Source organism: Silurus meridionalis, chromosome 6, assembly GCF_014805685.1.
Source record: "Silurus meridionalis isolate SWU-2019-XX chromosome 6, ASM1480568v1, whole genome shotgun sequence".
Lineage (NCBI taxonomy): Eukaryota > Metazoa > Chordata > Actinopteri > Siluriformes > Siluridae > Silurus > Silurus meridionalis.
Genome location: NC_060889.1, coordinates 28,045,141 through 28,059,813, shown reverse-complemented (window position 1 = coordinate 28,059,813; position 14,673 = coordinate 28,045,141). Strand labels below are relative to the sequence as shown.

At 37.8% G+C, this 14,673-nt stretch overlaps 1 protein-coding gene across 2 annotated transcripts; it reads left to right on the top strand.

The window, feature by feature from the left end:
• The first annotated feature begins 439 nt into the window (after positions 1–439).
• LOC124387399 (E3 ubiquitin/ISG15 ligase TRIM25-like) lies at positions 440–8,287 on the top strand. 2 transcript variants are annotated; one of them, XM_046851727.1, is made up of 7 exons: positions 440–558; positions 823–1,417; positions 3,186–3,281; positions 3,460–3,693; positions 4,646–4,805; positions 4,982–5,032; positions 6,874–8,287. In XM_046851727.1, the coding sequence occupies exons 2-7, from the start codon at positions 827–829 to the stop codon at positions 7,437–7,439; spliced, it is 1,698 nt and encodes a 565-aa protein (XP_046707683.1). In that variant the 5' UTR covers positions 440–558; positions 823–826; the 3' UTR covers positions 7,440–8,287. The 2 variants fall into 2 exon arrangements, with proteins under 2 accessions (XP_046707683.1, XP_046707684.1); XM_046851728.1 differs by lacking the exon at positions 440–558 and adding an exon at positions 676–692.
• Positions 8,288–14,673: the final 6,386 nt, after the last annotated feature.

Below are 14,673 nucleotides of genomic sequence, written 5' to 3'. Positions count from 1 at the left end.
TGGACATTGTGTGAAGTTCAATGTTTACAACTTTGGGGGTTTTTTTCAAAATAAAAACAATTCGATTAAAAAAAGTATAGCATTAGCATTTCAAATGAAAAGTTTTAAATGGCATTAGTGACAAAAATTAGTGTGCTCTGATATGTACTTAAGTAAAAAGTAGTCGTTATTACTACCTGTTTTAGTGTCACACTGGTAACTGGACCCCAGATCATATTAATATATTAATATAAAATTATGTCAAATGTTGTTTTCTACTGAATGTATCCAGGCTAAAGATCCACCATATAGAACACTGAGAACATCATCATCATCTTTTCTCTGCTTGTCATCACTGACTCATCCACATTAACCCCAGACTTCTTGTTGTCTTCTGTCTTGTTCATTGTTAAACTTTCTTTTGGCTTCTCCCATTAGGGGTCGCCACAGCGGACCATCTGCATGTTTGATTTGGTACATGTTTTTACGCTGGATGCCCTTCCTAACGCAACACTCCCCATTTATCCGCCTCCCACACAGCTTTTAAAAACTGAACCAGGAAGCCTGAGCTGCTGTTCAGTAAGTGACTTGTGTGTCACACACACACACACACACACACACACACACACACCAAGCAAATCTACTCTCACTTCATCAGAAATGAAAGTGAAACCAATGTCTTCCTGTTCAGTTTGAGGGCATACAACCGTTAGGTCTGTGCAGGACATCCGTTAGATCTTTTCTTGGTCTTCAGACACGCCTGTTTTCCACACAGATTTTACAACCTGAACCAGGACGTGTAAGCTGCTGCTGGAAGTGACTGTGTGTGTGTTTGTTTTACAGTAAAATGGCAGAAGCGAATATTTCTGTGGCTCAGGACCAGTTCAGTTGTCCAATCTGTCTGGATCTCCTCAAGGATCCAGTGACTATTCTGTGTGGACACAGTTTCTGTATGCGGTGCATTAATGGCTGCTGGGATCAGGAGAATCAGAAAAGAGTCTATAGCTGTCCTCAGTGCAGACAAACCTTCACTCCAAGACCTGCTGTGTGTAAAAACACTGTTCTGGCTGAAGTCGTGAAGACACTGAAGAAGAAAAGACCCCAAGATAAAAATCCTGCTCAGTGTCCAGCTGGACCTGAGGATGTGGAGTGTGACTTCTGCTCTGGGAGAAAAGACAAAGCAGTGAAGTCGTGTCTGGTGTGTCTGGCGTCTTTCTGTGAAACTCACCTCCAGCCTCATTATGAATCTCCTGCCTTTAAGAAGCACAAGCTGGTGGAGGCTTCTAGAAGACTCCAGGAGCAGATCTGCTCTCAGCACAACAAACTGCTGGAGGTTTACTGTCGCACTGATCAGCAGTGTATCTGCATGCTGTGTACTATGGATGAACATAAACGACATGATACAGTATCAGCTGCAGCAGGAAGAGCCCAGAAACAGGTAACAGTATCACAGCTTTCTTTTACAATTAGGGTCTCTTCAGGGTCTCTGGTTGTCGCCCTCTTCCTAAATATTCAAATTAAAATTTTATTTTGTCACATACACATTTATACAGAGTACGACATGCGGTCAAATGATTTTTTATGACTATCCAACATGTTAAAATATAAATAGAATATAAGGATAAAAAAAGTTAATAAATTAAATAAAGTATAAGTAAGTATATTAAAAGAATAAGTATAACTAAAAAGTATAAAAAATAAGATTAAGAATAATCTAATACATGAATGTACATACACACACTAGAAAAGAAAAAAAAATAAATTAAAAAAATACATTTATATTTAGTATATTTTCTAAAAATCGAATAAATCATATGAATGGCAATACACTGTATTATATTGTTTAAATTGAGTAATAAATGAAATTGATTACATAAAATTAAATAAATGAAAAAATCTTTTAAACAATTAAATTTTTTTTACAATTAAGAATTTTATACTTTACATTTGGGTAATACAGATGTGTATGTGTGTGTTTTACATTTGATATTTAATTTTCTAAAGATATGATCTACATAACTGTTCTAGTGGTGGGCCGTGCATTTGGTACCTGGGCCTCCAGTGAGGACGTACCCGATTTAATCCACTTCTTAATCCACCACTATCACGTCGCAATTATAGAAACCATCAATACAATACAAAAACACAATATAACACGTGGCATTACAGAGAGAAAGACATTTCACATATGGAGGGTAAATACCATTTTTACTAAAGCAAGAAACCCAGTTAAGACTCCAAACCTCTACACTACAACCACAACTGTGCACCTACATCATCTGGAGCAGTTCAGAATCAATATTTGTCTAATAACATGACAAAAACATTAAAATGTTAATAAAATACAACCTACTCACCAGAGAAGCAGACTCGTAATCTGCGCCGCTCCTCAGAGGCTGTAATCCAGTGGTACCGCTCGTATTCACTGGTCTGGAAGTGGAGAACAAACCCTAATAGCTGAGACACTCTAGCTATGCATCACGATGTCTAGCTTTTCTTCAAAATGTATTTTTTTAAGTATGTCCGAGACCAAATCAATTTCTCTTCATCCGTAGACATAAAAAATTCTAACTAAGCTGTATTAATGTGTGCAGAGCTACACACGTGTTTTTCAAGTCGAAATTAGCTGTAACAGTTTCCCTCTGACCCACCAATCAGAGGACGGAAAAATGCTGACGCTATTCTGTGAGGCGAATTTGAAATCTGATTGGTTAAAGAAACAGACTCATTGCTAATAGAGACTATGGTAAAGAGGTCAGCAGTACTGATTGTGAAGGCTCTGGGCAGATTGGATTGACATGGCAGCACATAGAGACTGAAATCTGATTGGACAAAAAATCTAACATCCACATACACGTACTGGAAGCAGTGCAGCCGAAATAAACACTACGAAATATAGAGAATAAACTGTTGGGGATAAATGTATACAATTTCATGGAACAAATATTAGAATGTAGGTTGTAAATGTAGGTCAGTGCTTCTGATTGTGTTTAGGCCAGCAGAGAAGGATTTACTGGCCCTGACCACCCACCACTGGTTCTACTTATTTCAGTATACTTAAACAAAATGTCATTCCATTCATCCTTCAAAAAATGGTATTATCTTTAGATAATAAATGATAATTTTCTAACTGTCTGTCTGAATTGTAAATGTAGTTCATTTTATAGCGCTACAATGATATAAAGTTTGTGCTTTATTCTGTGTAGAAACAATTGTTGGATGTGCAGACAAAATGTCAGCAGAAAATCACCGAGCGAGAAAAGGAGCTTCATGAGCTGACAAAGGCTGTGGAGTCTCACAAGGTGGGTTTTCAGAACATCAGTCAGGCTGATAGAAGTATTTTTTTTGTGATCGATCAGAGTCTTTATTATTTGTTCACCCAGTCGGAAACTTACTGGCACTGACTGGGGGAAAAGTTCTCATTGTGTGTGTGTGTGTGTGTGTGTGTGTGTGTGTGTGTGTGTGTGTGTGTCCTTCTAGCGCTCTGCACAATCCGCAGTGCAGGAAAGTAAGAAGCGCTTTACTGCTCTGATTAAATCCATTGAGAAAAAACGCACTGAGGTGACAGCACTGATTAAAGCTCAGGAAAAAGCTGCAGTGAATCAAGCAGAAGCAGTCATTCAACAACTGGAGCAGGAGATTGTAGAGTTGAAGAGAAGGAATGCTGAAATTGAGGAGCTTTCACTCACAGAGGATTCCATCCATTTCCTCCAGGTAACACTGAGGCCATAATCAAATAAAGCAGCCCAGTCTCACATACATGTTAGCAGCATACTGTCTAGAAATAAAGAGCTAAAGAGAAGGACGAGGTTAGAAAGGGTCTCGATTAAGAAAACCAAGACCCTGGCTAACACTCCTGATGTTAAAAACTGGGCTTTATGTCTGCATGAAGATGTTTTCCAAACTGGTTTGGGCAATCTGTTTGACATTATACAGCTCAGGGACACAGCTAAGGGAAGAATTTTATTTTTATTTTATCTTAATTGTCCATACCTCCCAAACAGGCAAAATCTGCAGCTTTCCAACAGTTTGGTTTAGTCCAGTTTAGTTCAGCTCAGCTCTTTTATTACTCACACACCCAAAACAATCAGAGGTTGTAGATCCCAGAAATGTCTACAATTGAGAAACAGGTATGTTAATGTTAATGTTACTCCCCACATAGCAATTTTTCTCTGGCCCAGCTCACACAACCAGCTTTTGCTTGGCCTACATACCGCAATGAATTACGGTCCTAGTGTGGACCAGGTCTGGATTCCAGACAAGGGCCACACATGGGCCATAACTGGCCCAAGTCTCAGCCAAGTTAAATACCCATAACTAGTCCTAAATGACATCTGGCCCATGTCTAGTGAACTGTACCACCTCTGCCAAACCGGGCCATGTTTGGCCCACATAGTGTATGCCAGTGCCGGATGCATGCCAGCTGTGCTGGATAAATGCCAAATCTGGGCCAAATTTGTTTGGTGACTGGGTCTTTGCTGCAGACGCAGACTCCCAATTGGACAGTGCGGTGTGTCATTTTTTTCCCCTATGTGATAAACTGGCGCACAATTGTTTTCATCGTTATGTGTACAAGCATCACACTTTTGCTATGCTATATTGCTTACTAAAATAATTTTCCTCTTCGATTCTTTTTTTTGTTTTGTTTATGATTGTCTTTATTCAGAATTTTCAGTCCCTTATAAACCTTCCTGAAGCTGCAGATTTACCCACCATTACAGTCAATTCATTCCTCTCTTTTGAAGACGTAGTAGATTCTGTGTCTCAGTTGCAAGACAAGCTGCAAATAAGCTTTAAAGAACAGTTTGAGAAGATATCAAGTGAAGGTAAGTGACAAACATTTCATTCTGTCCACATTCAAACAGCACAATGATCAATATACAATTTCAGTAATATTCAAATTTTCAATACAGTATCAAAGTATAACAATTCCTTCAAAATGTGGTGTTTATTTGTCTTATTGTGATAACATTGCTTGTACCTGTTACTGTTTGTTTACTAGTGAAGAAAGTCCTGATCTTACCACCCCAAAGCAAAAAGGAGTTTCTACAACGTAAGTGTTTTCCATACACGCATTCACAGACAACAGCAAAGACTCGTTTTTGCAAGTTTTAATTATGATGATTATTCAGTCATCCATTACCAAGAGTATCCAAGAGAGCAAAATTGGCTGTGTTTTCAGGGTGGGTGGATACAGCATCAGTAGCCATCAACATCAGTAGCCAATCATGGGTATCTTTTTGAGCTCATGCATGTGAAATCTGCCTGAAGATCAGTCAGCAATGACTGACAATTGGCTGCTATGATGTGCCTCAGAGGAAGCACTTGATAGCCTTTGGCCTCCATGTTTGTAAGCCATTGGTTGATGAAGAGTGTGAACTGGCCATGACTTAATTAGAGAGAAAATCAAAGACTATAGCTTTTGTAGTACAATCCCAGTTCAAAAAAAGTTGCAACAATTTGCAAAATGTAAATATAAACAGAATGCAATAATTTTCTAATCTTATAAATTCATATTCTATTCACAATAAAACAAACAAAAAAAAATCAAATGAGAATATATACCAATCTGAGGAATAATTAAGGTCATTTTGAATTTGATCACTGCAACATGTCTCAAAAAATCTGGGACAGGGCCTTGTGTACCATTGTGTAGTGTCACATGTCCTGTCTGTAACTAAGACTGGGAACTGAGGAGACCAGTTGCTGAAGTTTTGGGAGAGGAATGTCGTACCATATGTGTCTTACAGGATACAGGATTCCGGCTGCCCAACAGTTCCATGTGTCTTTTGTTGTATTTTCCGTTTCGTTAATGTGTCAAATGTTTTCAAATAATGAAAGGTCTAGATAGTGCTGAGTGCTGATAATAAACCAGATGGTTCCTCTCCTCTTTACTCCAGAGAACATGGTGTCCATGATTTCCAAAATGATAGTAAAATTTAATTAGAAAAGTGGAAAACTGTTCTGTGGTCAGACGAATCAAACGTTGAAGTTCTTTTGGGAAAACTGGGACGCCATGTCATCCGGACTAAAGAGGATAAGGGCAACCCAAGTTGTTATCAGCGTTCAGTTCAGAAGCCTGCATCTCTGATGGTATGGGGTTGTATGAGTGCATGTGGCATGGGCAGCTTACACATCTGGAAAGGCACCATCAATGCTGAAAGGTATATCCAAGTTCTAGAACAACATATGCTCCCATCCAGACGTCGTCTCTTTCAGGGAAGACCTTGCATTTTCAACATGACAATGCCAGACCACATACTGCATCAATCACAACATCATGGCTGCGTAGAAGAAGGATCCGGGTACTGAAATGGCAGCCTGCAGTCCAGATCTTTCACCCATAGAAAACATTTGGCGGATCATTAAAGGGAAGATGCGACAAAGTAGACCTAAGACAGTTGAGCAACAAGAAGCCTGTATTAGACAAGAATGGGAGAACATTCCTATTTCTAACCTTGAGCAACTTGTTTCTCCATATTCTTTACAACTTTTGATTATATGATGTACTGTAAATGATGAGATATTTAAATGTTTTGCAATTTTATGTTGAGGAACATTATTCTGAAATTGTTCCACAATTTGCAATTAGCTCCGCTAAGAAGCTAGTTCTAAGAGACTCTGCCTCTATAAAGATACACTATTTATACCCAATCATCTAACTGACCTGCTGTCAATTAACCTCATTAGTTGAAAAATGTTTCTGTAATTATAATATATAACATTTTCTCAGTTTACACATTTATGTTTTCTATGTTCTATAGAGAATAAAATATGGGTTTATGAAATTTGCAATTCATTACATTCTGTTCTTATTTATATTTTACAGTGAACTGAAATTGGGGTTGTACAATTATATTTTCATTGAAAATTTTTTTTTTCCCTTTCTTTTAGATACCTGCCAGCTGACACTTGATCCGAACACGGCACATCAACGCCTCACACTGTCTGATTCGAATAGAAAAGTGACTGATAGAGACGTCCCACAGACACAGTCATATAGCTATACATACTCTCAGCAGACGAGATATGAACATCCAGAGAGCTTTAACCATTACTCCCAGTTGTTATGTAGAGAGAGCGTGTGTGAGCCATCTTACTGGGAAGTGGAGTTGACTGGGAGTAATGGGGTTTCTATAGCAGTCTCATATAAAGACATCAGCAGGAAGGGGAGTGGTTATGAGTGTGCATTTGGACGCAATGCAAAGTCCTGGAGTTTAATGTGCTCCTCCTCCGGTTACACATTTTTACACAACAATGAAGAAATTAAAATCCCCATGAACCACAGCTCAGATAGAATTGGAGTGTTTCTAGATTATAAATCAGGATCTCTGTCTTTCTACAGTGTTTCTGACACGATGAAGCTCCTCCACCGAGTTCGTACCACATTCACTCAACCTCTCTACCCTGGGTTTGGGCTAAATAACTATTCAACAGTAAAACTGTGCCATCAAACATAGATCATTTTAGATGAGTAACCCTGAGAAAGTCAAGCCATGCTTCATGATATCTAGATTAAAAAAGAGTATTCATAATGACAAGGAATCTAAATTCTATTTAAAGAAACCTAAGCAGTTTAACCCCCTCCCCAATATAGCATAGATAAATTGTGGTAAAAATAAAGGAGAAATCAAATGTAAGTCTAGGTATTCATTCCTTTCATTGTTCTAGGAAGTAAAGTTGCCCGGATGCTCTCAGTGGTGCACTGGTGTGTAGGGGTAGCATGCATGGGTATTATTATCTTGTACATTTTCCAACTACTGTCTCAGTATCATATGACGAGCTCAAACCTTCTGAGATATGAATAGTACCCAGGTAGACCCATCATTACGGGTGATCAGTCCCGGAACAGCAAACTCATTAGCATGATGATGGAGATGTTTTTGGTGATACAACTGTCCATATTTGAGCATCCAGGATGGTGTATACCAGTAATCTGTGTCTAATTCATGAAATTGTCATACGTCAAATAATCAATTAAAAATAATGAATGAAAGAATTTTACTTTTAATTCAGTATGCTACATACATACAAAATCTACTCCAATTCATTCATATGCAATTTACAAAAATGTATTCTAATTACTGCTACAGTAAAAAGTAAGTATTCAGGAGGCTACTATCAGGTGTTGTTGTTTCAGGTGTACTTTTACTTTCTTCGTATCTTCAAGCTACTATAAATGAATATATACCAGAATTGGAGATTTAGTTCTATAATGCAATTGCATTTTACTTGTTACTATATATTACTTGTTACTTATATATGTATGTAAGCTACTACAAATATAACCAATAAACTCATTTATATATGCAGAATCGTTGTCTCTTTATTGACTCAAATAAGAACAGCCTTAGATTAATTATTTTTCACTGTCCTGACTAATTAAACATCCCTTAGGTACAAATCTCATAAACCCATATTTTCTTTAAAATAGTATATAGTAAAAAATGTCGAATGTGTAAACTAAGGAAATGTACTGTTTGAGGAAACCATAAAGTCATTTTGAATTTGATGGCAAATCTCAAAAAAGTTGGGACGAGAAAACAAAAGTCTGGAAAAACTAAGTGTTATTAAGATTAAAGAGTTGGATAAACATTTTGCAACCAAGTGGATTAATTGACAACAGGGAACATGGTCACCAATCTATCTTGAAACACTGTGTCTACAAATGAGCAAATCAGTATATCTCATTGCCTGTGGAATGAGCAGCTTGCACATTTGGAAAGACTCCAGCAATGCAGAACAATATATACAGGTTCTAGAGTCAAGTCAAGTCAAGTTTATGTCTATAGCGCTTTTTCACAACAGTGTGTTTTATAAGTGAGAAGTAGTAGTTTGTAGTCTATTCGAAACTTAACAGGAAGCCAATGTAGGGACGATAAGATTGGGGTTATATGATCATATTTTCTTGACCTTGTAAGAACTCTTGCTGCCGCATTCTGAACTAACTGAAGCTTGTTTATTAATGACGCAGGACATCCACCTAGTAACGCATTACAGTAGTCTATTCTGGAGGTCATAAACGCATGGACGAGCTTCTCTGCATCGGATATAGACAACATGTTTCTTAACTTAGAAATATTTCTAAGGTGAAAGAAGGCTGTTTTTGTAACTTGGTTGATATGATTTTTAAAAGACAAGTTGTTGTTTAAAATAACACCCAGGTCTTTTACTGTTGAACTAGTGGTTACAGAACATCCGTCTAAATGCAGGTTGAGATGCTGGAGCGTCTGTATACTAGCTTTTGGGTCTTATCAGAATTTAGTAGTAGAAAGTTATGGGTCATCCAATCTCTTATTTCCAAAACACACTCAGTTATGCAAGCTAATTGAGCGTATCGCCTGGTTTTGTTGAGATATATAGCTGGGTGTCATCAGCATAACAATGGAAGCTAATTCCATGCCTTCTAATAACATTTCCTAACGGAAGCATGTATATTGTAAAGAGCAGAGGTCCTAGAACTGAACCTTGTGGGACACCATAATTTACTAGCATTACCCTGGATAACTCTCCATTAAAGTCTACAAAATGGTAACGATCAGACAGGTAGGATTTAAACCAGCTTAATGCCTGTCCCTGAATGCCGATGTAATTCTGTAAGTGATCTAGGAGAAGATCATGATCTATAGTGGCGATTGCAGCACTAAGATCTAGTAAAACCAACAGTGAGATGAAGCCTTGGTCTGAGGCTAAAAACAGGTCATTAGTGATTTTAACTAGGGCAGTTTCTGTGTTATGATGGGGCCTAAAATAGGGTTAGGGTTAGGGTTAATTTTATCGATTAACTCGAATGTGTAGTTTACATCAATCTGTTTTAATAAAAATCGGTTTTCTCTTTAATGTCCGCCGATGCTCCCCTCTGGGCTCCCATAGTTTCGAACGAACTCAGCCCCCGCCCCCCGCGCGTTTGCCATAGAGATACACAAACAACATGGCAGCGAGCAGAGAAGAACTCGTTCCCAAGAAAAGTTAAGACAGCCACATGTTGAAAATACACGGTTAAGCAGCCGCACTTTGTTTAGTGTTGTGCGTCCAATCGTACACTTACGATTGTGGTGGAAGCGACCAAAATACATGTAAAGACGCTTCAGAACGGTGTTTCCGTTAAGAAACAGAAAAATCTGATCATTTAAATCACCATATTCAAACAGTCATAAACACTCATTTTACTGTGGAGTTTTTAAGAAAAGTAAAATCAAAATCACTCCAAACATCACTGCATTTTAAACCATGTTCCACATTCAAACACTCATAAAACATTTTTCTTTATAGGTTTGCTCAATCTTTCAAATAATTGTAATTTACAGTGTCCCTGTCTATTACTCTGTTAAATTTGATCTCATTTTACTGTGGAGTTTTGGAGAAAGGTAAAGGCAAAATCACTCAAAACCTCAGGTGCATTTTCAATCATGTTCCACATTTAAACACTCATAAAACATTTTTCTTTGTAGGTTTGCTCATTTTATGTTATGTTACGTTCTATTTTCAAAATTTACAAAGGCAGGGCCTGCCAGCTTGTATTTTTGGCTTGTTGTTTCTGATTGCACTTTAACCCAAAGTGGGTTATAATCCCAGAAGGGTAAATAAACTTTATTTAATAAAGTTAAAACTTAAAAAAAAAAAAATTTTGTCATATGCAGATTAATTTTAAGCAGGGGGGAAAAATCGATTTAAATCGCAAATCGCAAAAAACTTCATAGTGGAAGAGTCCAGATGGTAAACTGGCCTACCTGCAGTCTAGACCTTTCACTATTTAGAAACATTTAGCGCATAATGAAACAAAAAACACAACAAAGAACACCCAGAACTGTTGAGCATCTAGAATCCTGTATTAGACACATATGGGGCAACATTCCTCTCCCAAAACTTCAGCAACTGTCCTCCTCAGTTTCCAGATGTATATGGACAGAAGACATGATGCTACAGTACACAGTGCTAAACATGGTCCTGTCCCAACTTTTTTTTTTGTTACAGCCATCAAATTCAAAATAAATATTTCTTTTCTTTAAAGTGGTACATATTCTCAGTTTAAATATTTGATATATTTTCTCTGTTCTGTTATGAATAAAAAATATGGAACAAAACCATTGCATTCTGTTTTTATTTACATTTTACACAGTGTCAGAGTTGTATTTTTATTCGGAAGAATAATAACAAGAAGTGAAAGGATTCACAGGTTATTCAAGTTTCTAATGATGTAAAGTTCATTTAAAATCAGTTTTATTTGTAGATTGTTTTTAAGAAGGGACATTGTCATAAAGCAGCTTTACAGTAAGAATGAGTGCCAGTGGCGACTGTGGTAAGGGAAAAACTCCCTGAGATTGTAGAAGGAAGAAACTTTGAGAGGAACCATCCTCAAAAGGGAACCCATCCTCCTCACTGAATGGCCATTCATTACAGTTCCATCATTGTCTGTTCAGTGATGTTTAAATGCAAAACATTTTCATACAAATTGCCCTCCTAGCCCTTGACATTAAATACAGTCCAGATCCATCCTCATAGTTTTTGAGATGGTTAGTAACTGGATCTATAGGCTTTGATGTGGAACCAGCTGCACAATGTGGTCTCCAATTGAAGATAACTTAATCCAGATGTAGGGCAATGAGATGAATCAGGCAGATGCGGAGAAAAGAATGAGACAGGAACACCGGTCTCTGGTACCTCAGGAGTGAGTTGGAAAATCAGCAGGCAGGTGATCATCTCAGAATGAAAGAGGTCAGCTAGTGACTAGATGAGAAAACCAATGTTCAAGTTTATCCCAAAGGTGATTATTGTTCAGGTGTTCAGGGGTTGAAGCCAGGCCTTGAGTTCTTCTGTAGTACTCGTGGTAATATACCTGTAAAAAGTGATATTGGGAAATAAGAGTCAATATGTGATGCTTGGTCATTAAATTTTAAACAATTGGTGCAACTTAAGCACAACTTAAGACCTCCTCACCTCACCCATATCAGTGCTTGAATTTACTAGTCCATAAGCTCACTCCAAAATCTAGTGCAACATCTTTCCAGAAGAGTGTAGAGAATTATAAGAGCAAATTGGGACTAAATTTGAAATGTGAGGCTTAAAAAGCACATACCATACTTATGACCAGGTGTCCGCAAACGTTTGGCAATATAGTGTATAGTGTACATTTTAACTGCCGCTGCGTATGCGCTAATGCTAGTGCTTCCAATTTTTTTATTTAAAAAAAAAAAAAGAATTTCCACAAGTATAGCATTAGCTCAATTTTTTAAATGGCATCAGGGACAAAAACAACAACAACATAGAATTGAATATGTTGAAAAAACAAATTAATGTAAAATAAATGCAATACTAAAGAATACTAAAATGATCAATATATTATTTTCTTTTTTTTAATGTTTTGACACCAGTTTATTTGTTGTGCATATTATTTCCCAGTAGAGGGCAGTACAGTATCACAATAAACCAAATTTTGAACAACTTTTGACATATTGAATGTAAATAAAAATATAAATAAGTTTAAAAGACAAATCTTTTCTTCAGATTTTGTCTTTAAAGTGTAGTTCTTTGTCAGATGGGAATTATCATTTAATTTTACTCTTGTGAAAGTTGTGTAGGCCTGAGACCAAGTTTTCTTCTGGACAAAGAGTCTTGTCTTTTGCTGCCCGTCTTGATTAGTGAATTAGTATATAGGTTTGTTTTGGTTATAGAGGTGACTCATCCAAGCCCGAGGCCCTAGGTAATTGCCTGCTCTGTCTATGGTTAGCATCGGCCCTGCCTCTAGGTCAGACATGGGCAAACTACGGCCCGCAGAACGTGACCAAATTCTATTAAAATAGGTACGGGTAAACCTTGTTCAATTTACCTTTCACCTGTAATGCCCACATTTCCCCTAAAGATGTCGCACTTCAGATACATTGACCCTGTTCGCGTGTTTTACCGGCATTAATGGGCGTAAATCCTGGGGGGACGGAGGGGACATGCCCGCCCCCTTCCTCACAGTGGTTTGACCCACTGCCTGCATCCCAGTTCATCTCACCTACTCTACACACACGAGTCAGGTGTGTGTCTGCGCCTCAATTAATGTTCAACTCCATTAAGGCATTTTATTCACTTTAAATAAAGCGATTCTCTTTAATGTAGTTGATGCAGACTCATTCATAAATTAGTTGCGGCAAAAATGCTGATTACCGATGTAATTTTCCATGAATCTGCTCTATTAGCGATTAAAATATGACCTATCTAGTTAACGTTAACTTGTAGCACAGTGCACTGCAGCTAACACTGCAACTAATGTACTAGTGCACTGACACTATAGAATAGACTACAAACTATTACTTCTCACTTATAAAGCACTAAATGGTTTGGCTCCCATGTATCTATCCAGTCTTTTAACACGCTACAATCCGCCACGCTCCCTGAGATCTCAAAACTCTGGACTTCTAGTAGTTCCTAGAATAGCAAAGTCCACTAAAGGTGGTAGAGCATTTTCACATTTAGCTCCTAAACTCTGGAATAGTCTTCCTGACAGTGTTCGGGGCTCAGACACACTCACCCAGTTTAAGTGTAGATTAAAAACATATCTTTTTAGCAAAGCCTACACATAACACACATCACATCATAACCTTGTGCTCCAGAACATCTGATCACATGCACATTATCAACTTGTGCTGTTAATATCATGAACAGCAGCTACGCTAATTCCTCTCCACTGCTTCTCTTTCACTCCCCATCCCGAGGCATCCTGAGGTTCCTCCAGCTCCAGTCACCTCCCACCTCGTGATGATTACGGACCTTTGAAGAAGTAGATGCCGAACTCGCAAACATCCCGAACCATCTAGAGACGTACCAGTGCCATTTGGATCCCGCTACATGTGTGGAGTTTTGACATTGGACCTCCTGGAGTGTTTAAAGGCTCTGGCATGGAGAAGCTGATGCTGGATCTGTGATGATCACAAATGCTGAGCTTATAAAACTAGGAGCTACTAACCATATAGACTGTATAAGACTGCAGAAAGAACATCACTTATAATCTTATACTCCAGTAATCATGTTAGTTCTCACTGTCCAGTGTTCTGTATTGTTGAAAGATTTATGATCAAACTCTTGATATCACCCAGATGAGGATGGGTTCCCCTTTTGAGTCTGGTTCCTCTCAAGGTTTCTTCCTCATAACATCTAAGGGAGTTTTTCCTTGCCACAGTCGCCACGGCTGCTCATCAGGGACAAATTCACACCATTCACCTTAACTGGTGATTTGTGTAAAGCTGCTTTGAGACAATGTCTGTTGTGAAAAGCGCTATACAAATAAACTTGACTTGACTTGACTTGACTTGACACTAACACGCCAAATCCGTTTCCCATGCAGTGTTTTATTTGGGACGACTTGGTATAATGTTAATTTAACATTAACGGCCACAATTAGCATATTGTTTATCTGTGCATTTACTAAATGAGCACTGTGCTACGTCTGAACTGACCCCACTGTATTTTTTTGTATAATCATTTTCTATTCTGTTCTTAAGTGTCTTAATTAATTTGTAAATAAAATGTTAAACCTTTTTTTAATTCCTTGTTTTTATTGTTGTGATTTTTTTTATGATAGTTTTACTTTATTTATCTAAAGCAGTTTGAATTATCATTGTAATTGACGCAGTCTCCGTGCTACAATAATAATGATAGAAACAAAGTTTTTCACTGTGGGGACACTGTGTCTTTATACTGTAAGTACAA

Coding starts and splice junctions, on each gene's coding strand:
- LOC124387399 (XM_046851727.1), top strand. CDS start 827: ATGGCAGAAGCGAATATTTCTGTGGCTCAGGACCAGTTCAGTTGTCCA. Junction 4,806..4,981: donor TGAGAAGATATCAAGTGAAG/GTAAGTGACAAA, acceptor TTTGTTTACTAG/TGAAGAAAGTCCTGATCTTA. Junction 5,033..6,873: donor CAAAAAGGAGTTTCTACAAC/GTAAGTGTTTTC, acceptor CCTTTCTTTTAG/ATACCTGCCAGCTGACACTT.